General features: G+C 45.5%; 1 protein-coding gene across 3 annotated transcripts; it reads right to left on the minus strand.

Moving 5' to 3' along the window:
* Nucleotides 1-281: 281 nt before the first annotated feature.
* On the minus strand, nucleotides 282-21268 carry TEF (TEF transcription factor, PAR bZIP family member). 3 transcript variants are annotated; one of them, XM_068400868.1, is made up of 5 exons: nucleotides 21037-21268; nucleotides 9905-10231; nucleotides 8201-8421; nucleotides 7336-7547; nucleotides 282-5444 (listed from the first exon to the last, which is right to left on the minus strand). In XM_068400868.1, exons 1-5 carry the CDS (start codon nucleotides 21137-21139, stop codon nucleotides 5423-5425), a joined length of 885 nt encoding a protein of 294 aa, XP_068256969.1. In that variant the 5' UTR covers nucleotides 21140-21268; the 3' UTR covers nucleotides 282-5422. The 3 variants fall into 3 exon arrangements, with proteins under 3 accessions (XP_068256969.1, XP_068256967.1, XP_068256968.1); XM_068400866.1 differs by lacking the exon at nucleotides 21037-21268 and adding an exon at nucleotides 16003-16291; XM_068400867.1 differs by lacking the exon at nucleotides 21037-21268 and adding an exon at nucleotides 13836-13911.
* Nucleotides 21269-22197: the final 929 nt, after the last annotated feature.

Genomic DNA, 22197 nt, shown 5'->3' on the forward strand with positions numbered 1-22197 from the left:
ACAAAATACAGTATTCCAATAATCATGTTAATCACCATATTTCAGACAACTTCACATGAAAGTGCAGAGGATGCATCCATCCATGATCCTGGCCAGTAGCAAGCGGTCACCTGCAGCGTGACAGATGAGAGCTGCTATTGTGCCCCCTCGGGAAAACAAATCCCACTATACCTTCTCACTGCGACATAGCTGCAAATCTAAGAAAACATTCAGGCAGGTACACGAGCAAAGTTTGTTGAGACCCACAGACCAAAATCACATGCTTTAATTTACTAGATGTATGTGAAGTACATTTTTTTTTTTTTTTTTTTTTTTTTTTTTTTTTTTTTTTTACAGATGTTGTACAGCAAAGGGCTTCTGCTCCTGCCTTAGTTGAGAAAATGAAGTAACAAGGGTTTTGGCTACGTAACAGGCACCCAAATTACACTTAATATCAACAGCCTTATAACTACAACTGATCGTGTGTTAAGGACACAATTCTGCAGCTGACTGCCTGGGCAGAGCTTCACATTTAAGAACAGATCCTGTTAAGTCCACACGGTTCCCTACACATACAGGGCTCATCCCATGCAGAAATGACAGCAGAATTGAGGCCTTAAAATATTGGGGCCTCAGATAGTAATTTCTTCACGACATAGCACTATCAGTTCACATCGGCATGTCAACTCCCAGTGCAACAGCGCACTTCGTTAAAGCAACAGCTATTTTTTCTGCCTTTCTGCAGTAACTCTCCTCCCTCTCTGTATATTCCTTTATTTTCTTCTTGACTGTGGAAATGAGGTCAAGAAAAAGGAGATTCCCAAAACCTAAACAAGTACATATCTCCTGTATGATACTAAACTGAGGGGATCCAAATTGGCCTAAAATTGTAAACAGTGAGGCTTCAGTTTTAGAAACCTCACTCAGGTCAGACTCTGGCATTACTGTTCTCTTCCTGCTGCCATTCTTTACTCTCCTTGCCAAGTATCTCTATCTATACATGTATCTTCCTCAAAGGATTCCTTTTCCCCTGTAGCTGCTTGAACTTTAAGAAGTTTGCATTCCAAAAGTGACTCACTAGGGGAAAGCCTACTACGAAACTAACAAGTTACATTCTGTATGACAAATCTGCATTATCATGAATTAAATAATTGTAATTTCTCAATTAGCATTATGTTAGCATCTCCACAGAAGTTCAGTTAAGCCTATTCTTTCTACCTTTTCCCCAGTCTTTCACTGTGAGTTTATCTATCTTGACCATGCTACAGTGGCAGATATACAGATCAGAGTAATTGTCTGAACATCTAGAAAGCCAGCCAGCGTCTTGCAGTGCTGCAAAGGCAAAACACTAGCATTAACAAATGATTTTGCTGTTTATGGATTTAGATGGAGGTTGCCAAAAATACGTGATTTATGCATTAAGACAAATTTGCATTTCTCATCTTGTGCTTAACAGCTAAAACTGTAAGGTGAACAAAAGCCTATCTGGATTTCACAAGGGTCTGAGATACCTCCACTCTCACTAAAAATGAAGGCATCACAAGGAACAAAGCCCTGTTATGCTGGGGAGGCTTACAAGGCTGAAGCAGCAAAATTCTCTTCTGTGTGAGTCCATTATTTCTACTGTCTACACAAAAATATTTTTCCACACAAGTGGTTTTATTACAGTATTCCCAAAGCTGCTGGCCTTCCATTGCACCTCCCAGCTTGAAATGAATTTGGTACAACTAGTAGCAGTCCTGCAGATAACACTGATTTCTACAGCTAGAACACCTTGGGCTTTCAAACAGCACAGCAGGGAAATGGAGAATTGTTAGAAAAGACATAAAATGTTACTAGAAGAACTACAAAAAGCCACATTAACTTTTTTTTTTTTTAAAAAAAGAACATTCTTCTCCCATCACAAGTTTATAGTACACTACTTTGTCACCCTGTCCATGCAGGGCAAAAAAAAAAAGCAGAATTCAGATTATCTGAATATCAAAACTATCACTAACTGTGTAAATGAAGAAGTGATAGGACCAGTTTACCAACATCACACCTGCAATCTGAGATACATCCACCTGATCCCAGCACAGAATGCTCCAGAGTAAAGCAAAGACACCCATGACTCCAGTGCTTGCTAAAACTTTATGATAACCATGTGAGAATAAAGACTTTTTCCTGTGGGAGTTAATGAGATCTTTGTTACTGGCTTCAGTGGGAGCAGATCTTGGCAACAGGTGAAAGACTAAGCTTCTAGGGAATTTTTAAATACAAACCCGCATTATTATAAGGAGATATAACTATGTGTAGATTAGAAGACCATGTATGAATACTGTATTAAATGTTGCGCATTATTTATTCATAGGCTGTTTCTTCTGCAGAATAAGACAACACTCATTGCCCACAAATCTCATCAACAGTTTGTGTTTTCAATGTTAGTACTGTGAAATGGCTGTTTGGTTTCAATCCACTTCCGAATGAATGTACAGCTGTGTCAAAAACTGCTCCCTTTACTGGCAATCCCTGCCGTGCTGCTGAAAGGTGCACTCCCTTTATTCTCTCTCCTTGGAGATGGTCCCTTTATGGCTGGAATGGGGTACACTGGCATCAGGCACACTTATGGCCTCTACAGAGCATGTTCCAAGGTTAGAGAACTTTAGACCCTAACAAGTGTCAATTCAGCATCTTTTAATGTTCAGATTGAGCTAAAAGAACATCGGTCTTATGACCATTATGAAAATGTACCCAAGTTATCACTTATGGATAGGATTGTCATCCTAGTCAAAAAAATGAGATTATATAGTTAATCATTCTGAGAAGAGCAGAGAGCTCTGAAGCAGTAAGCTTAACTTCCTGAGACCGCAAAAACTGAGAAAGGAATTCAGCATTGCACGTAATTTTTTGTCTGGCGTAATTTTTTGTCTGGCAATACATACACTTCTTTAAATAGTTATTACTTTCTCATCTATCTTTGAAGATGTTGCTTCTTAACAAAAAAAAAACCAAAAAAAAAACCAAAAACAAAACAAAAAAAACCCCAAACATTCTTCTCCAACTACAAAAGTTAAGCCACACTCACCCTGAAGTGCGATTTTCCAGTTTTGCAAATCATAGACACATGAATCACAGAATGTGCAAATTTGCACTGTCCTACAGGGAAGCACAAGAGTTTGCTAACAGTCTTCTCTGAAAGAAAGATCTAATGAACACTCACTGTTAAGTTTCCATTGTGTAAGCTTTTAATGCAACAGAAAAAGCTAATAGAATTGCACCTACTACTCGCACTGACTGAATATTTTGCTGTTAAAATAGCACAACATACTGTAAAACCAAATCTTGTATACAATATGTAAGTATTTAAAAGATATTCCTAAAGCACTAAGACAGCAAGACCTAAATGAAGGACTAGCAACTCCTTGCCTGGTTACAACACCCTTTAGCTTTGTGATTTCAACAGGAAGCATGACTTTCAAGAACAGCCATTCAAAGTTAACTGAAAATTTAGACATGATAAATGCAAAGAGAGTTGCTACATTTACATGCTGTCAGGGTTGGTTTTTTTTGTTTTGTTTGTTTTAAATCCATGGTTTGGCCTTTATCACCAAAAAACAAAACAACAACAAAAAACAGTACATACAAAAAATATCAGTCCAAAACAGCAATACCTGATACAGACACAGATATATGCTGACATTTCAGCAACATGGAGCTAAACTATTCATCTATTTGAAGAGAATACCCCAAGAATATCTCAGAGCTTTAGAATCCCAAATTATAATAGTACACTCATAAGTACGTTTTTGTAACCAGCAAAAAAGTTAAAAGCTCTTTCTTGACTTCAGAACATGGTCCATTAAAAATAATAGGTCAATATCTGCATTTAATGTATATGCTTTTTACAGAGGTTATGCCTTCAAAAAACTGGTTATGAATTCTGGGTTTTGAGATTTCTATTATTTTTTTAAATGAAATTGACAACATCAGCTGCACTTTGCACCTTTTTCTCTTTGTCTTTCTGCTCTGAAATTAGGGGTGGAATATCTTAGGTAAATGCAATGTCAAAATACTTGTTCAACATTATAGTGTTGAGCTTTTGCTGGTAACTAGTCGTGCCTCATAATTTCAGCACTTGTGCTTCTGAAAGCTTTCAAGATTATTTTTCTTGAGGTCTATGCTGTTTATCAGTCTCCAGGCATGAATACACTCCTGTCTTACAAGCTCCATTTTGGCTACAAGGATGGCCCCGTACTACTTTCCCAGAAATTAAGTACTCTTTCTTCCCACAGATTTAGCTCTTAAGCTTCCTTAAGCTTAAGAGCAGATTCTTGTTATGCCGATGAAACTCTTACAAAGGAACTTCCACCTACTTCCTCCATCTTCTACACACAATAAACATCCCCGCAATCTGTCCAAGCTTTCATCTACTCTCCCACACCAGCACAGGGTCTTGACACTTAAGCTGCCCATTGTAACTGTGGGAAATCATTGGCTGTTTCTGTTTTATAGAACAGATGAACAAAGTACTGTTTCACCACTGCAGTTCTTATGTAGTCAAGAGACAGAAAATTGTAATATGGCAGCTAATAGCCATTCTTTTGCTGGAGTTAATACTCATTTGGTAGTTTCAGACTGCCAAGACATGGGGATCAGCAGCTCAGACTAGCACCTTGTCCATGATTGCTAAATCATTAACAGAAGAATAGATCTTGTTTCAGCAAAATACCATAAAAGAAAGGAAGCCTCTTAAAAGAAACAAAGGAAAAGGCAGGTTACAGCAGTGTAGCAGGAAAACAACCGAAGTGTTTTACTATTACATGGGTCATTTGATAGAGGTTTATTACTACTCTTTGTATGGCACACTGTGGTGCTTTCTGGATTGTTTCACTACATCCACTGTACTGTTCTGCACTGGAAGTCTCACGCATCACAGACTGATGTTTTCCTAATGTCTTTAATTCTGCACTCACAGTACTCCACAAGATGCTACACTGTACCAGAAGTGAGCTGCAGTATTAAATAAAATTCATTCTACTGCAAGGAAAAGAATCTTAAAATATAGCAGTTCTTAATATATACAGACACTTTCATTTAAAACTCCCTATTTTCTTCCACTCAACTGCCAAAACAAAGAGTCACTATTCACACAGGCTGTCAGCAGACTTTGAGACATGAACTTTGAGTGTCTTGACAAAACCCCAATAAGTAAGCTTATTGTAGTTCATAGTTACAGTGAGAAAGACAGATAAGAAAGCCATATACAGAATTAAGGAGACTTTGCACTTTTCATCATGCCCAGCCCTGGGTAGTTCAGATGGGGTACTTGCAGGCAAGCAGGCAGGCAGGGTCATCGTCAGTTGTTTGTGTTGGGACACCTCACAGATTTCACTGCTCACTCTGAAGACTGGCGATTCATGTGTGCTTTTTAGTTTCTTTGTTTTTAAAAGTCTTTAAAGTTGCATCATTCGGAATCAGATAAGTCACTTTAAACAAAGCAAAGTGTTAAGTGTGACAATTTATTTATAACATACTTCCCACCATCACCACCACACACCACCCTGTGAAAGAAAAACCCCTGCTGAAAGGGTGACAATTTTAGTATGTTTGAAAGAAATTAGACCAATGCTGCACCAAGAGCCACTCTAGTCAAATTAAGAGCATAACAGAGGGGGAGATAGTTCAAAGCATACATTTACTTTAAGCATCTGGATTAGCCTGTTTCTCCACTGCCTTAAGAAGTCAACACACAATTGGTCTAAACTCATACCAATTTCCACATTATGTTTAAAAGACAAGCTAGGCAACAAGTCTTTAGTATAGAAAAGAAACCCCAATGCTTTATTAATATACTTTTCAGATTTCAATAGGGGAACTGGAAACTAACCTAAACATCTTCTATCCCACATTTACTCCCTAATAGAAATATTAGCCCAGGAAGTGTAGCCTAAGAGCTCTGACACAGCCACTATCTTAAGAGGACTTCTAGACATATACTTCTGTCAAAGCTTCTGGTTCTTGCAGTTGTAGGTCATGTAGAAGGTCCCAGCATCACACACAACATATTTTTTCCTTTAACACCACATACTGTTGAAGCAGCACTTGGTGCTGAGAATGGATTACTTCCAAGAGGGCAAGTCTTGTGTGCTAATTTTGTAACAGGAAACATGCTGGAGAGAGAACCAGCAGGCATAGAGAGACCAGATATGCTGCTACACAGGAGATAGTGAGGTAAACTATTCGTGTTGAGAGTGAGTGTAGTTTGTTCCATAGGGTGTTCATGCGGCAAAGGGCCAAAACTCTTTCTCAAGCTCTTCTACAACAGGTAAGGTGCAGTAAAGTAACAGTGGCTTGTTTGCTTCTTAAACCCACCTCCCCTTCTTCCAAAGCATAAGGTACTGGCAATTCCTTAACAGATGAGACTCAAGGTTCAGCCTAACGAGCCAGACCTCTTTTTCTATGTCTCCCTTACTTCTCAATTAAGTGTAACATGCTGCTTTATCAGCAGTTCAAGAGGAAAGTCCCTCTAAGGAAAAAAAGGAGGGATGGTGGTAGAATTACAGCCTAAAACCCACAGCAAATTATTTGTCCTTATCTGTAAAGTGAGAGATCCCCTACTGTTCTCTCTCCTTGGTTTCTGGAAGTTATCCAGGATTAGAACCTACCAAGATGTTTGAGCAGTATTTTAATCAACACTGCACTGACTCTGGTCTGTATAACACTTGTGCATTAACCTCGAGATATCTAAGTTTTTACAAGAGATTGAATATTTTCCTGTCTTCCTGTCCTAAAGGTTCCTCTATTCCTCTTCAACAGGAAAAGAGTTCTATACAACAGGTACTTTCTAGTGCCTCTGAATGGGAGAGGAAATAATTTCATGATGCTGCCCAGCAACATCTACTTTTATCTTAAAATTAAGTTTTAAAATCTGACCGGGAGGGGTGGGGGAGAGGGAGAAAAGAGCAGGAGTTTAAAAAGAAAAAAAAAAAAAAAAAAAGCAAGGAGAGTCTCCTAGGCTCTTTCTCCACTTAAAATGGAGATTAGAACAGATAGCAAGAGCCCTGTCCAGTCAGGAGGGATCCACATCTATTCCTCCAGACAGGTAAATCTGTTCTATTGTATGACATCAGAAAATGCTCTATCAGTGTTAAAAACAAAGTTGTAACTATGGACACTAAGGTTTTGGGCAACACAACGATCAGGAAAGGGTCTGAACAAGTTGTGCCAGCTGAAACATGGTTCGGTGGTGGGTTTTTTTTGTGTAGATGCAAAATGGCAAAGCCTCCACAAACTTTGTTTCTGGGAGCCTCTACAGAAGGCAGAGAAGTCTAAGAGGCTAAAACAAGGAGCCCTAACAAGGAAAAGGGGTGTGCTTACAAGGGTCCGTATCTGGTCTCGTATTTAGAAACAATGTTCTTGCATCGTCCCACTTCCTTGCGCAGCTCTGCAACCTCCGTCCTCAGGGCCGTATTCTCTTTCTCAAGAAAGGCTGCCCGAATTGTGATCTGATTCTCCTTCAATCGCCGAGCATCACGGGAGCGCTTTGCTGCCACATTGTTCTTCTTTCGCCTTGTCCAATATTTTTCATCCTGCAGCAAAAAAGGGGAAAAAAGAAAGATGGCAACCTGACAACTATATCAAATAGACACCTCTTTTCTGCATAACGACATTCTTCAGTATAGCAATCAGTGTGAATCTCCTTCACTGGTTTGCAGGGCTCCAACACCAAAATGCAGGCAACACAGTACTGTAAGATTTCATCCTTACATGAGTGTTGTTTTAGGATAAACCAAGTGCACTGCTAGAACTAGGGAGATTATGAGACTTGTCTACTAAGAGGCTGTCCAACTGAAACACTCCCTGTACTTAGTTTCAATTTGGGAATGAACTTCCACAGAAAACAACCTGTTCTGTTGTCTGGGCTGCTTAAAGCTGGATCAGACATAATGCTGGGCAAATACGTACAATGGCCTTCAAAAGTGCAGCTGATGAGGATTTGACTTGATAGTTCTTCTACTTCTAATTTCTGTGTATAGCATGATAAGTTGCTCCTGCCCAGTAATTATCTCATGACACCAAATCAGCAAAAAAGCAAGAACAGCAGTTGACTGTTCTATTCTTGGCGGCACTTCTGTCCAATCACGTCGGCATAGTGCATTAGCTTTATATGTCAAAATGTTTGGAGAAAGAGTCAGAAACTTTGACCAAGGCCTAGAGAAGTTTGCAGCAATAAATCTGTTACCTTTTGCTCATCTGGGACAAAAACCTTCTTGGCTTTTTTAATCATTGGTTGTGGTTTCAGGTCCTCTTCAGTGAACTTGTGCTTGCGAGGATTGAAGAGCTCACCACCAGGCACGCTGGACAGCACTAAATCAGCAGGGTCAGGGTTAAAATTCACCTCAACTTCTACGCAGTCAGGATCAATAGGGCTGGGAGTATTTCTCTCATTTTGTGGTGGGGACTCTGGCAACAACAGGAAAAGTTACAATACATTCAGCAGGATGAAGAGAATTAACTTAAGAAGCCAACTTGGGTATCTCCGTTTATTGCCCTCCTGTGGGCAGTATTTAATAGTAGTATTTGGTATTTCCCTAAGGTGTGCTTGGTGCCGTACAGCTGCTGGTACAGAGAGAAGCTACACAGTCCAGTTTGTAATATAAACTCTGGGAACATATGCCAGACTAGCAGACATCAGTAGATAGATGCGAGATGAGTCAATACTTCCTTGGCAAAACCTACATGCTTTGCACACTTAAGAAGCACCTTCCACAGTAGTAAGAAGCGAGAAACTTGTATCAGCCTGAGTTTTGTGCCACAGAAAGGCTTACAGAAACAAGCCCGCCCAAAGACCCAGTCCCTGAGTCCTTCAAAGTTCAGACAATTGTATTTCCAAACAAAGGACTAAATAAAGGTGGGTTTGTTACAAATGCATCAGCATTCTACTTCTTCGCCACTTGGAAACAAGTGTCCCAACAGACTGCCTGACACTGATAGTGTTCATATGAACTTAGTCATATTTATCTACTGTTTACAAACTTCATACACATGAATTGCAAATGTCAGTGCAATTTGAAGTAGCGGTCAATGAATAAGTTTTTCATATACCACCTAGAAAAAAGCCACACCCTATGTCTGATTGAAGGAGTTCCACATTTTGCCTTTCTCAGATTCACAGAAGAGGTGCTGAGCAAAATGCTTTCTGTAAAGCTTGTTCACAAAATAGTACTGTGAAAGCTTAGTGGCTATCATGTTGTAACTCCAAATCTAAGGCAAACTGAGCTGCTAAATTCTTTAATAGAGAAGATGTCCATACTACAAATGAACAGCAGAAGTTTCCTAGTACCATTTAAGTACAGTTTTGTTTCTTTGCTCCTCCATTCCCACTTCAAAGCACCACAGAACATCAAACTGCATCATTAATACACCTTTTCCAAGTGCCTGTTCTCACATTTCACAGTCTAGCATGAAAAGATTGCTTCATTGTTTTGCTATTAAGCATTGTTATTTGAGGTACATTAAGTTAGCATAAGTTCACCCAAACAGACCAAGCCACCAAGTTAGCACAAATTACTTGTCAAAAACAATCAAATCTGTTGTAAAATAACCCGAGAAACTATTTTCTCAACATGTCCAGCTTCTCACTAGATTAGCAGTACCAAGAAAGCAAATACTTTGTGTTGGTGTTTCAGCTCTTCTAATTTCAAGAGAAACAGACTGCACACTGAGAGACACTCATTTTTTCCAGGAGGGGAGAGGGGAAGAAGAGGACAGGCAGCATCTTCATGAATTGACACATAGACTAAGGCTTTGCATCGAGCACGTTTGTGCTACTTAACCTGCCACAGTTAACACTGACAGGTTAGCATGTCTCCTCTTTGATCTAAAGAGGCACCTTTTAATAGGAGAACAACAAAAGTCCCTCAGAGTCCCATATTATTCCATCTACCTGTGCTGGAGGCTGCTTCAGATTGCTGGTAAACTGCAGTGGAAGAAGATGATGCAGGAGAACCAGTGGAAGCACTGGCAGACTCCTTTCCTTCCAGCTCAGACACAGGTAACAGTGGATTCTGGTTCAAATCCAGGTGAGTAGGGCTGGAAGGAATTCCATTCTCCAGCAGGAACTCATCCAGATCCATGTACTCCAGGTGGAAAGATTCGCCATCGTAAGGAATAGTTTTGTCCCAAATGGGCGGCATAAGGGAAGCTGAGACTGCCATAGTGCTGGCAGCTGCTGCCTCATCTTCCTCAAGCTTTATCTTCTCCTTCTCTTTATCTGAAAGATACAAGTAGGTCACTGTACAAGCTGCAACACAGGAGAGACTCAAGGTTTAAGAGCCTAACAAAACCCCCACGAAAGGAAATTCCGTAAGCTATAGTTCTGCCTCATGACATGATCTGAAAAATCAGATGTTGAATGGCAACATTCATATGGAACTCAGTATGGAATGCTCTGACTCCCTGTGACAGCTGGACCACAGACATTTGAGTAGCCTTGAAGGCCTGCATCTTTGCTGTGATAACTTACCAAAATGTGATATAATACTGCATCTACCTTATTAATGAGTCACTGCAAAGTAGCCTGTTTTTCACAGGCTCATCTTGGAGGACAGCGAAAGCAAGTGTCCATAAGTAGCGTTACATGGGAAGCCATTAAGAAAACTCCGAGGAAGCAGTCGTTTATTCCATGCACAAAAAAAAGAAGGTGCAGAAGAATAATCTAGATACAAACAAGAAATGAATATGGCTTTTCATTACATTTGAAAATTAGTCAAAAGGTCCACAGGACACCAGAGACCTAGATATCTATTGCTCAGTATTTTAGAAGCATTTCTTTCTGAAATGACTCAGCATGACCACACAAAGCCATAGCTCCAAATGCTGTTCACTATAGATAGCTCAGAGTACCTGCACAGAATTGTGACTCTTTGGGGAGACGCCTAATAAAGCATACTCCCACACCCCACCCCCAAGCCACAAAAGACTGATGAAATTTTCTCCATTTACTATGCTACAGTGCACATATTACAGAAAAATGGCTGTTTCCATGTTCCCCATAGCTACTGAATCTTAACAATTGTCTGGGACAGAATCCAAGCAGAAAACTCAAGTTATGGAATAATTACATAATTTAAGAGATAAAAATAAGCTGGCAGAAAAGCAAAAAAAAGAAAACCCAAGCCATTTTCCTGATCCAGTTCTCCATGTAGCCATGCAGTTCTACCAGCACTGAAGGAGGCATTGCAGAAGCAGCGCTAGCACTGCCATCAAAAGGAACCGTCGCCAGCTGTACCCTAACCAACTGCAAATTGGGTCTTACCACGGAAGTTGACCAATATTCAGTTCAATGGAACAAGGACTCCAGAGACATACACTGGACCAGTCTGGATCTCCAGTATTCACACAGGTTCGCCCGACAAAACGCACAAGTCTTTGGCATTAGGGTTTTTCTAGATTGGCTACAATATGCTAAAGGAGTATTTTGCTTTATCGGGGGTGGGAGTGGGGGTGAAACTCTGCTCTAAATCAGAAAAGCCTATTTATATAAAACCTATTCTGATAGAACTGGCATTCCTTCCGCTGTTGCCTTAGCTGGTGTGGAACTGAGATTGAACGAGCTTTTTATGGCTTAAAGAACAGTGCTGCCATACAAAGCAAATTATCATTTTAACCTACCATACTCTGAACACATTATACAAAAGAAGATACTGATTTTAAACTAAACAGCTGAGAAAATATTCACCAGCCACTGACTTGGGACTAAGAGCAAGTACCTAAAGAACATGTTAAATTCAGACCAGTGGCTCCTGGACCTGAGCTTTGTTAACATAATCTTGCAGCTTTTGGCCTTCCCCCTTGCTGCTTCACACTGCTGCCTCTGAACTGCCATCTCCCAACCCCTATCCCTGCTATAAACTCCTTTTTTGCAGGGAGTTTTGCAACTTTCCTACCCTTTGCTCAGGCAAAGCCAATATGCAGGTTAACAGTCGTGATCCAAATAACCTTAATGTTTCTAAACAGCTCCTACTTGAAGCTAGTAAAGAAACAGCATCTATTCTACTTCACATATAAGGATGATTTCACTTACTACTGAAGCACACCCCACCAAATTGGAACCGCCATTTTACATCCAACTTGTGAATCGGGGATTGTGTATTTCCCCAAGGTTTGCACAGTGCCCAGCACAACCAAACGCAGATTCACATTGGGGGTTGTGGATGATATCCTAGTAAAGACATCACCAAAACAAATGCAAGTGACAATAATGAATTCTTTGTAAATCATTTTATTTTTAAATCAACGCGATAAAAAAACCTTGTGAATGTTGAGTCAAAATGACAGCTAAAAAAAAAGAAATCATTCTTTACCCTTGAAAACAGTAGTATTCCATTATAAGTTATACCAGGTTTAACACAAGCCAGCAGCGCTTTTGTTCTGCAACATCTAATACAACACCTCCAACAGAGTAGAAAAGAAACCTTAAGTGATTAGTAGATTAAATATAAGGCTTAAAAATATTCTTCAGAAGGTAGATGCCAAGAAGACTATACTTCTGGCATATGTGGCTCTTCTCAGATCTTTTAATGCCTTTTATATGTGCACCATCATCCTGCTGTACTTCATAACCTGAAAAGACTGTGGTCCCTCCAACTTCCTCTTGATATCATCCCTGGCTCACACCAGATTAGATCCTTTCTTCACATGAGACAACCATCTTAATTTTTTTCCTTTTGCTACATGTTGACAACTGAACAAGCACTGGGTCCCCAGTGCTGTTTTTGTTTAGCTATGCTGTTTCTCTCTCTCCTCTCACTTCTAACAGCAATATCTGAAACATTAAAATAACAGAAGTTAACATGCATATTGGGTGTCCATACATTTCAAACTTGACATGTAAAAAGATAAAACTGTTGTATGATCATTTTTGCATTGACATTTTCCCATTGGCTTTCTTTCAATTCATTTAATCTTTATTTCTGCTGCACAACATCCTGCTGGCTGCACAGTATCTAATGAAACGCTAATTAACTTCTTGCATCTTGATGAGGAAGTTTCCGCCTGCCCCAGCACAGGGACCTGAAACATTCATTCTCTGAAGATATTTATAGGGTAAACAGGTATTACCTGACAGCAGAGCTGCAGTATCCTAAGAGGCTCCATGTGCAGTGATTCAAGGTCACCCTGATAAATCTGGACTGTACTTCTGCAGCTGATAGCTCATGTCCGATTTAGCCCCCTCGTTCTGCTACTGTGACCTATTAACTAGGCTGTACATCTGCTGTTAACAGAGAGGTCACTAGTTTATGCTAAGTAATTTAGGCAGAGCATTCCAGTTCTCAAACTGTTGGAAATACTGCTGTTTTAGCCAAAAGCAGCAGCCTGGAAAGAGCTTTATTCCACATCCTGGTTTTTCTTCAAAAAAACCACAACAAACAAACCAAACCCACACCAAAAGACATTTTGGCCACAACTGTCAAGTGCTATCCCAGCCACAAACAGAACAAACACTTATTTAACAAAGTTCCCCTCGTTCATCAAAAAATATTGTCAAGTTATACCGAAAACACTATATAGACTAAGGCTGATTGCTCCATGAATCTTTAGTCCCACTTGTGACAATGGAACAACACAGGTTATAGGGTTCCATATTCCTGATGCCCATTACTGTGATGTTTGTTGAGGCATTCCTCCTGCCACGGTAGCACACAACCAGTGATTAAGGCATCCTTTGGAGAGCATGCAGCAGCTCATTATTAATAGGAGAGACCTACAATCCTGCTCCATAATATTAATTCTCTTCCCTTACCCCACAGGACTTTTTATAAAAGATTATTATTTTGATTTATTTAATGCCTGTAATGTACATGACAACAACTTACAGCAAGACTGGTCAGATATACTTGGTATATGGCAGGGCATTCAAGATGATGGCATTCAGTTGGAACTGGATGTCCTCTGTTGCTCAGAAGGATTAGAAAGCCTGCTTTGCTTACTGGGTAGTCAAATTACCTACAGCAGTTGGAAACCCATAGGTAGCTTGTGGAGACTATAAATGAACACTGCAGCTAGTTGATATCGTTTCTCACAGAGTAAGACAGAAAATTGTATTTTTGTCAACAGGCATTTCAGACAAAAGGCATAGGGTCTTTTCTCAGAAAGCTTACTGAAAACACATCACTGTATTAATCAAATTAGTAATTATTTAATATTTTGGCAGTGTCCCTATACTGTAAAGGACCAGAAAATACAACAAGGATCCTCTGAAGTCAGTTGAGTCACAATTCTACTGACAAGTCTTTTGTAAAATTAAGAGTAGCCACCTGCTAACACAGAAGACATTCCTTCTTTTGTCTTGCAACTATGCAAACCAGAAAAGAACCAGAAATCAAAATAAACAGAAAGCAACAAGTTCTACGAAGTGTGAAGTGAAACAGTACAAGGTGGACTAAGGAAATCCATGGAGAAATTTTAGGAATGAGAACAATCTGAACTTCATCACAGCATGAATGGAGAGGGGTAATCAAGATGCAATGGACTCACTAGCAAGCTTTACAGAATCAAGCTGAACACCTTCTCAAGCTGGAATGGGGTCATCTAGGAAGAGGAAAAGTATCAAACGTTCCTAATTTCAGAAAAATGCAGCACCCCAAAATCTTATTCATTTTAAAATTTCATATCTCCATAAGCCAGATCACATGATTCTGCACAAGAAAACCACCCTAAAGACAAATTCGCCACATCCCAGTCAGCTACCATCATAGCTTCCACACACGAACTTAAATTGCTCCTGCTGGCACTATCACCTTTAAAAAGGGTTAGGTGAATAAATATCTTAAGAAATCCCATAATGTTGTAGATTCAAGATTCTACTTACTGCAGCATCCTGCACCATAGCAACGTAACCAAAACCTTTATCCGAGGCTGACCTTTTTTTTTTTTTTAACAGAAAGGAGAAAAAATGTTTGCCAGAATCACAAGATGGATACATTTACACAGTATTGCACAATGTTAGATATACAAAGTAAATGGATCTTAACTAGGATCCTCACTGGGAACAATCTTGTCAACCTTGCTTGCACTGTGGTCTACCCTGGAGATTGTCTGATGTTCCAAAAATTATTCTCAACCTCAAAAAACCTAAATGTAAGGACGTGTTTTATTATACACCAGTACACTGGGCACTAGAGCGGTGCAGATAAACCTGAGCCTTCCTCAAAATCAAAATGATACTCAGAAAAGCAAAAATACTGCCAGGTGAAAAAAAAAAGTTAAAAAAAAAAAAAGTGTGCCATCAGCAATGAAGACTGTAAGCACCAGCACTGTTATTTACACAGCTGCTGTCTGCATAACCAGTGGGAGAGAGGCAGCCCCAGCCTAGGCAGGATTGCATGCGCAGGCGGTCAGTTACACCCTCACGGATTATCACCAAACCTAATCTGAAGCGATTTGCTGTTTATGCGTGTCATCACACAACTTTTCAGCAATTAAGGTCAAGCAAGACCCGAAACCTTCCCATCGCTGCTCCCAACTATGCGCCTAAAGGTGGGGGAGGCTTCAGACAGCTGAGGGAATAAAACCGGCGTGTCACGTCCCGACATCTACCTATCCCTCGTACCTGAAGCATTTTATTTTGCCCAGCGCGGACACCTAAATACACCCGAAAGGACGATGCTGCAGTTGAATCTTCCAGTCCTACCGGCTCGCCGGCGAGACCCAGACCGCGGGGCGGCTCCCGCTGCCCTGCGCCTCTCAGGCCGCCCCGTGAGGCCGAACCCTTCCTGCCGAGCCCGGCGGGCCGCGATCCCGCGCTGCCGGCACTTGGCACGGCCGGAGGAATGGGCGCGGGGCGTACCGGCGGGGAGGACGCCAAGCCCGGGCGTGCGGCCTCTCCCGCGGGCGCTCCCCCCGCAGCCAGTCCCGCCGTGACCCGGCGGGTCCCGCCCTCCGAGCCACGGGGCGGGAAGACGACGGGGGGGTGAGGGGGGGGTGTTGAAGCTGGAGGGTGTCGCGCGCTCCCGCCGACCCCGCGCGCGCTCCCGCGCTCACCCAGGCGCGCCTCCCGCGGCGGGTTCTCCATCAGCTTCTTCAGCACCAGCGGGAAGGCGCCCGCCAGGCTCCGCTGCTCCCGCTGCGCGGCGGCCCCCGCGCTGCCCCCGGCTGCAGTGGGCTCCGGTCCTCCTGCCGCCGCCGCCTCCTGGTGCGCGGCGCGGCCGGGCATACTCCCCGCGAGGTGGCGGGCGGGCTGTCAACGGTCGTCAACGGTCGCCAGCGCCCGGCGCGGGGCTGCGACAGCTCCCCACGAACCGTCGGTAACGACAAGCACGGAGCGCTCGGCGCGCGAGAGGCCAACGGCGCATGCGCAGCTGGCTGACGCCTAGCGCGTGTTTCAGTATTCATGAGCGCCGGGGCCCCGCCCACACAAGCGGTCGCGCCTCGCCCCGCCCTCTCCGCCCCGCGGATTGGCCCGTGCCGCTCGGGGGGAGTCCCCGAGCGGGCAGGCCCCGCCCTCCCCGCCCCTCCGCGGCCGGCGCGGGCACGCGACCCCCGCCCGCCAGGGCACGTGCAGGGGCAGGCTCCAAGCGGCTCATTAGCATGCCGTGCCCCGCCCCCCGCCCCCTCTGGGCGCTGCGTCACCGCCAGCTGCTCCTGAGAGCGGCGCGGGGCGGCGGGGGGGGAGGGGGCGGGATGTGCGCGCGTGGGCGGTAGAGCAGCAGCAGCGCCTGCCGCGGGGCGCGCGCCCGCCACTCGCCTCCTGGGGCGGGGGCTCGCGCCGCCTCCGCGCCTGCGCGGGAGGCCCTGCCCCGCCGTGGCCTCAGGTGACCGGTACCGGCTGATGGGGCCGTGGGGGCGGCCCGGGCTGCCCGGCTCATACGAGCCTCTTCTGAGCGGCAGGCTGCTCCCCGCTGCCTCAGCCCCGGCCCCGGCACGGCTGGGCTCGACCGTCGGCGCAGCGCGGGAGCGCCGTGGGCCCAGGCCTGGGCTCGGAGGTCGCGTAACCGCGGCAGCCGCCGCGGGGTGAGGGGGGAGCCCGCCGCTCCCGAACCGCAGCCGGTGCCAGCCCTCCAGCCAGCCCTTAAATACCCTCGTTTGGGGTCCCGAGATCACCTTTCCCACCTGACCTGGATTTAATCTCCCTCTGCCCTACATCGTGGCGGCAGCAGCCGCAGCAGAGTGCCCTACCTAACGTTAGCAGTGAGGAGGACTCCGCTGCTGCTGCTGGCGTGGCTGGGCAGCTGGAGAGTGGGAGTCTCTCCAAGTTTTCATGATCACAAGTGAGTCCTTGTGATTTCCCCAACCACTCCCCCTGTTCCAGCACCAAGGATGCTGTGCTGGGGTTTAAGCTTCTGAACACACAAAGGGAGCAAATGTTGCCAAGTTCGTCCCCAGGGGCACAGGCGGATACTGAGGAGCTTCTGCAGAATGAATAAGCTCGCAGAAGTGACAGACAGTACAGCCACAGGCTTCTCCCGTCAGCAGTTGCTGCCTCTTGCCGCAGAAGGGCTGGCCACAGCAAACCTACCGCATAGTGCTGCGAGCGGGGAAAGGAAAGGGTGTGCAACCTCCCTGGGATGCCGCCATCCACACCCAACCGAGCCACAGGTGCCAGGGCGGAGATGTCCCCCTAAGTGCCAGCAGAAAAGGGACCTCTTCTTCCCAGGAGGACACTCAGGCATCTGCTTGGTTCAGCTGCCCTTCCACAAACCTCAGTCATGTCATTTTGGTTGCGAGGCACAATTTGACCTGACCCTTGCTAATAAACCCTAATGGTCTTTGTGACACAAAACCAGGTCTGAGTTTCTCCCCACACACCCTAGGAAAAGGAACTTATTGGAAGTCGCGTGGAGTAGGTGCTTCCCACCGTTGCCTTACTGCATCAAGGACCAGGGGATGTCTCCATCCAACCTGGGCAGACAGGGAGCGCAGGCTGTCCTATCTGCCAGCTACTTCTCTTGCGTAGGCTGGGAGGCTGAACCTGCTCTCTCCTTCGCAGGGGACAGGGGTGAGACTTCTGATGCAATTCCTGCGCGTGTGCTGTCCGACAGGGAGCTGGGAAACGAGCACCTTGTTAATACAGGCTGGAACAGTGCGGGTTAATTTATCAAGGCTGATAAATCCAGCTGCAAGAAGCAGGCAGAACAGGTCATGCTCTGCTGCCCAGCGTGCTCCAGGGCTGCTGCTTGCCCTCCACGGACTCCCTCTGCCTTGCCAAGCTCAGCTGGCAGAAGAAAAAAAAGCACATGCATGAAAGGGAGATGCCACTTCACACGGGGCAATGAAACACAGATGTCGGACCACACACTACAGAGGCAGCACACACAGCTCGGCGAGGGGCAGCGGGCTCGCAGTGATGCTTTTGCCTGGGAAACAGCTAGTGGTAGGTGGTAGATAGAGAACACAACCTAGTGAGGTTGGGAAGGAGAAGCTTCTAGGAACAGGGCGAGGGGGACGTAGCCAAAGCAGGGCAGGCCGCAGGCTTCCCGTTCCCGTTACAGCTCTCATGGTTGCTTTGTTCCATTGTTGTTGATGCTGGAGGCCCCTGGGGATGACGCTGTGTCTCGGTACTGTACAGCACTCCTTCAAGGAACAGGCTTGGCGCGCATCCCCCCCTGCAGATCTCAATGGCAACTGCTTTGCAGGGTAACATCCGTATGAATGGAGGTTATTAAACCCATTCAGCAGCCTTTACTCCAGGGGTTTTCCCTTTAGATCAACCATGTTCTTCCTCCAGCAATTTCCATCCGAGCTCCACCAGGCTAAGGTTTGTTCTGCACCACCACTGGGTTGTGATTTTACTTGGAGGGGGTTTAGCCTCTACAGTGTTAGCTGCTCGGCCCAAAGGCGGGAAGGAGGGAGTTCCTGAGGAGCATTCCTGTGGGTTCCCTCTCACACCACCCTGCTTAGGCATCAGCTCTGCCTTGCCAGCTAGGAGGGAGGCTGCTCCGAGAGCTTTTCCTCACTGCCTCTGGGGATTAGGGGCTCAAGCCACTGCCAGCAGAAAGTGGGCACTGCACCATCAGCTGTACCTTCTTGGTTAAGCTGGGATCTACCTGGATTTTTACAATTTCTCTTTTGCTCTGCAGCTGAGAAGGAAGAGAGGAGGACAATGAGATGAGATGTGAGGAGAGGAATGCAGTGGCCTTGGCTGTTACTGCTGGGAGTCTTTGTCAGTGCCAGATGATGCAGAACAGCCCAGCTCTGATGCAGCAGGGATGCAAGCAAGAAGCAGCCCAGCGCTAGGCACAGAGTGGGGGGGACAAGTACAGCAAGCCCTGCTGGGAGGTTTGAATAGCAGAACACATTTCAGACAGAGGCCTGAGACCCAGCAAATCCAGACGAGTGGTGTATAGGTTATGGAGACCCAGGAGGAGAGAACTGAGCTCTGTGGGAAGAGGACCATGACAAGAACGCTGGCCTTGGGAGGGAAGTGGCATAATAAGGACAATTCTAAGGGTTATGGGAGGTCATGCTGAGAGGAAGGGTGGTCCTAGGGCTGAAGAAGAAAGCTGCCACAAAACAGCACCCTCAGCTGCCAAATAAGCCACACTGAGTTAAGACTGAATTATTCCCTCTGCAAATCATTGATCTCCCCTCTACCCCCCCGCTCCAGCTCTTGCCAAACAGATAAATCTTGCCAGTGCTCCTCCCTTGGATTAATTCATCCACTTGGCTGTGGAGACCAGAGATCCCAGAGAGGCAGCCAAACTTCGGCTTAGCCACAGCAAGGCTCTGCACAGCGTGAGCCTCCCTTGGCCATTACTGCCCGCTCCCAGCCAGGTCCACTTTCTACTAGGGTATCACTCAGCTCGGAAAACATGCCCTGGTCCCCACATGCAGCTTCGTACTCTGTGGTATGTAAACACACACGTTAATGGGCAAAGTCTCAGCAAAGGAGAGAGCCAGCTCACGGGTGGCAGCAGTGGAGCAATGTGACACCCTTAGGGGGTATGGCAGCTCCCCTTGCCCCTATTAACCCTTTTCCCACAGGGCTTGCTCTGTTCCAGCTGGTGTAGGCAGTTGCCTTTCCTGCAGCTTTACTGCTGTAGCAGCAGCCTTTTCTCCCATTGACACCAGCACAAAATCAGGGTCCCTCTCCACATTGTGCATCTGGCTTTTCCGCTCCCGCCTCCTGGATCACGCTGCCCCTCAAGACTGCAGAGCCATCTGTGTGTCCAGTACCAACTCCCTACAGAAGAGCGAGATCTGTGCATGTTTGTTTCTGTGAGTTCAACTCACTCATGCCTAGACATGAGCTTGTTGAGCCGAGGTGTTCCCACACACCTCCCCAGCACTCAGCAGCGAACATTTAAACACAACAACCAAAAAGCAGCTTGCCAAGGGCATGTGGCATCCCATCCAAAACCAGAGAGTCCCCGAGTTGTGTGATGGACACTTGGAGGATGCCCAGCAATAGAGAAATGGTCAGTCCAGCAAGAGCGAAGTGTTCAGCACAGCAGAAGCCCAGCCCAAATAACCACTTGGGTCCTTTCCATTTGTTTTCTAGGATGCTGCACAGAGAGTGGGAAAGCCTAGGAGTGCATAAGTGCTCAAAGGAAATACAACATTTGCTGTGTTCCCTACCTCAGCTTTCCACTGATAAACAACTGCAGCATCAAACACAAAGTTTGCACAGAGTCAGCCTGCCCCACATGGGCTGGGCTCCCTGGTCAGTCTGCATCTGGGAAGAGGCAATGTCTGGAGGCTCAGCAGTTACTAACCATGGGACAACCTGGATGTCAATCCTGGAAGTTGCTCCTACATAAGCATGGAGATTTGTGCCCAAGCCTTCTCTGTGTGCAAAGCTTTGAGGGCTTCCAAGAAGTAGCTGAGCAGAGAGATTAAAAGGATCAAGACCTCAGCACTCTTGACTGATTTTGTAATCAATCTATTGCTGCTGTTTTTCCTCCTAGCTGCACAACACGCTCGCTACCAGAACTCCCCATCTGACTTGGACACTTGGGAGAAACACATACTTGAAGGGCTTGCAGCAAACAAGATCTTCTGCCCCTTCTCGCCTTGCAACTTCAGGAGAGGAAGAAGAAATCAAAACAGAAACCCCAGCATGCATTCCCTCAATCCTACCTGTCATCTTGTTGGTCCAGGGTAAGGAGTACTCCAGCAGGGACTTCAGGACCTCTGGAAAGTCCAGGGCAGCGGGGCCCCCGGGGTTGTTGCAGCTTGACATGTCCTGTCCTGGGACTGCGTTAGCACGGCTAAGGGAGGGCCAGGTGCCTGGCCGCCAACGCTACACCCCACTCACCTGGGCGTTGCGAGAAGGGCTCGGAGGCGCCCAGAGCGGGCTTGCCAAACAACTCCGGCTGAGGAAAAACAAGGACGAAGAGAAACAGCCTGGCGGAGATGCAGTTTGCCTGGTTGTCTTCACCTCCCCCTCTCGCACTCTGAAGTGGCCAATTGTGGAAATAGCTTGCAGCCTCGCAGGGCTGGGCCGGGCAGCTGGCCAGCAGGGTTTTACAGGGCCTCTCCCAGCCAATCCAGCAGCAAAGAACTGGGCCAGTTATCTAACTTTGCAAAGGCAGCACCCTTTTCCCTCCCAAGGTGTTATAACAAATATACATGTTGCGGGGGGAAAAAAAAGCAAGCGTGCACTGTCAGGGGTACACACGTCGGCTGGAAACGCAACAGCAAAGGGATCCTCTGAACGGCTCTTGGGAGGCTCTGAGGAGCTCCAAGCTGTGCAGGCTGCCCCGTGGAGATACGCATACTATCTGCATCTGCCTGCTAACTTTTCAGCTCTCTGAGATGCAGATAGTGACAATATTTGTGTATGATGCAGCACTTACTGTGTCTCCCTCCTAAGTCAATATTGATGACAGCGTAAGGCATCTTTCTTATCATCCCCAAAATGCAGATTTTCTCTTTGTAAGTGTCACAGACTTCTATCAGAAAGCCAACAGCCTCCCCTCAGAGCAGTGATGTAAGGCAAGAGAGTTCATGCACCCTGCAAATACCCTGATAACAGCTGGTTAAGTAAGATCTTGGGCATGCAAAACCCCTCCTGTCCTGTTAGTGAAGTTTTTAGCATGGAGGGATGGATGGGAGACAGGGAGATAAAGGTCTGATCTTCTTTATCAGGATCTGGCTTGGGAAGAAGCATCTTACACGTGCCAGGGTCTTCTCTTTTGCTGGGTGTGATAATTAGAACAGAAGTGCCTTTATTTCTCTGTTTGGTCCCGTCCATTTTTCCAGGCTCAGCATTACAGCACCAGCATGAGTCGATAGGAG

This window comes from Nyctibius grandis, chromosome 5 (assembly GCF_013368605.1).
Source record: "Nyctibius grandis isolate bNycGra1 chromosome 5, bNycGra1.pri, whole genome shotgun sequence".
Taxonomy (NCBI): domain Eukaryota; kingdom Metazoa; phylum Chordata; class Aves; order Nyctibiiformes; family Nyctibiidae; genus Nyctibius; species Nyctibius grandis.

Coding starts and splice junctions, on each gene's coding strand:
- TEF (XM_068400866.1), bottom strand. CDS start 16,174: ATGCCCGGCCGCGCCGCGCACCAGGAGGCGGCGGCGGCAGGAGGACCG. Junction 10,232..16,002: donor GCCGCGGGAGGCGCGCCTGG/GTGAGCGCGGGA, acceptor TGTATCTTTCAG/ATAAAGAGAAGGAGAAGATA. Junction 7,548..8,200: donor TTGTCCCAGATGAGCAAAAG/GTAACAGATTTA, acceptor TTTTTGCTGCAG/GATGAAAAATATTGGACAAG.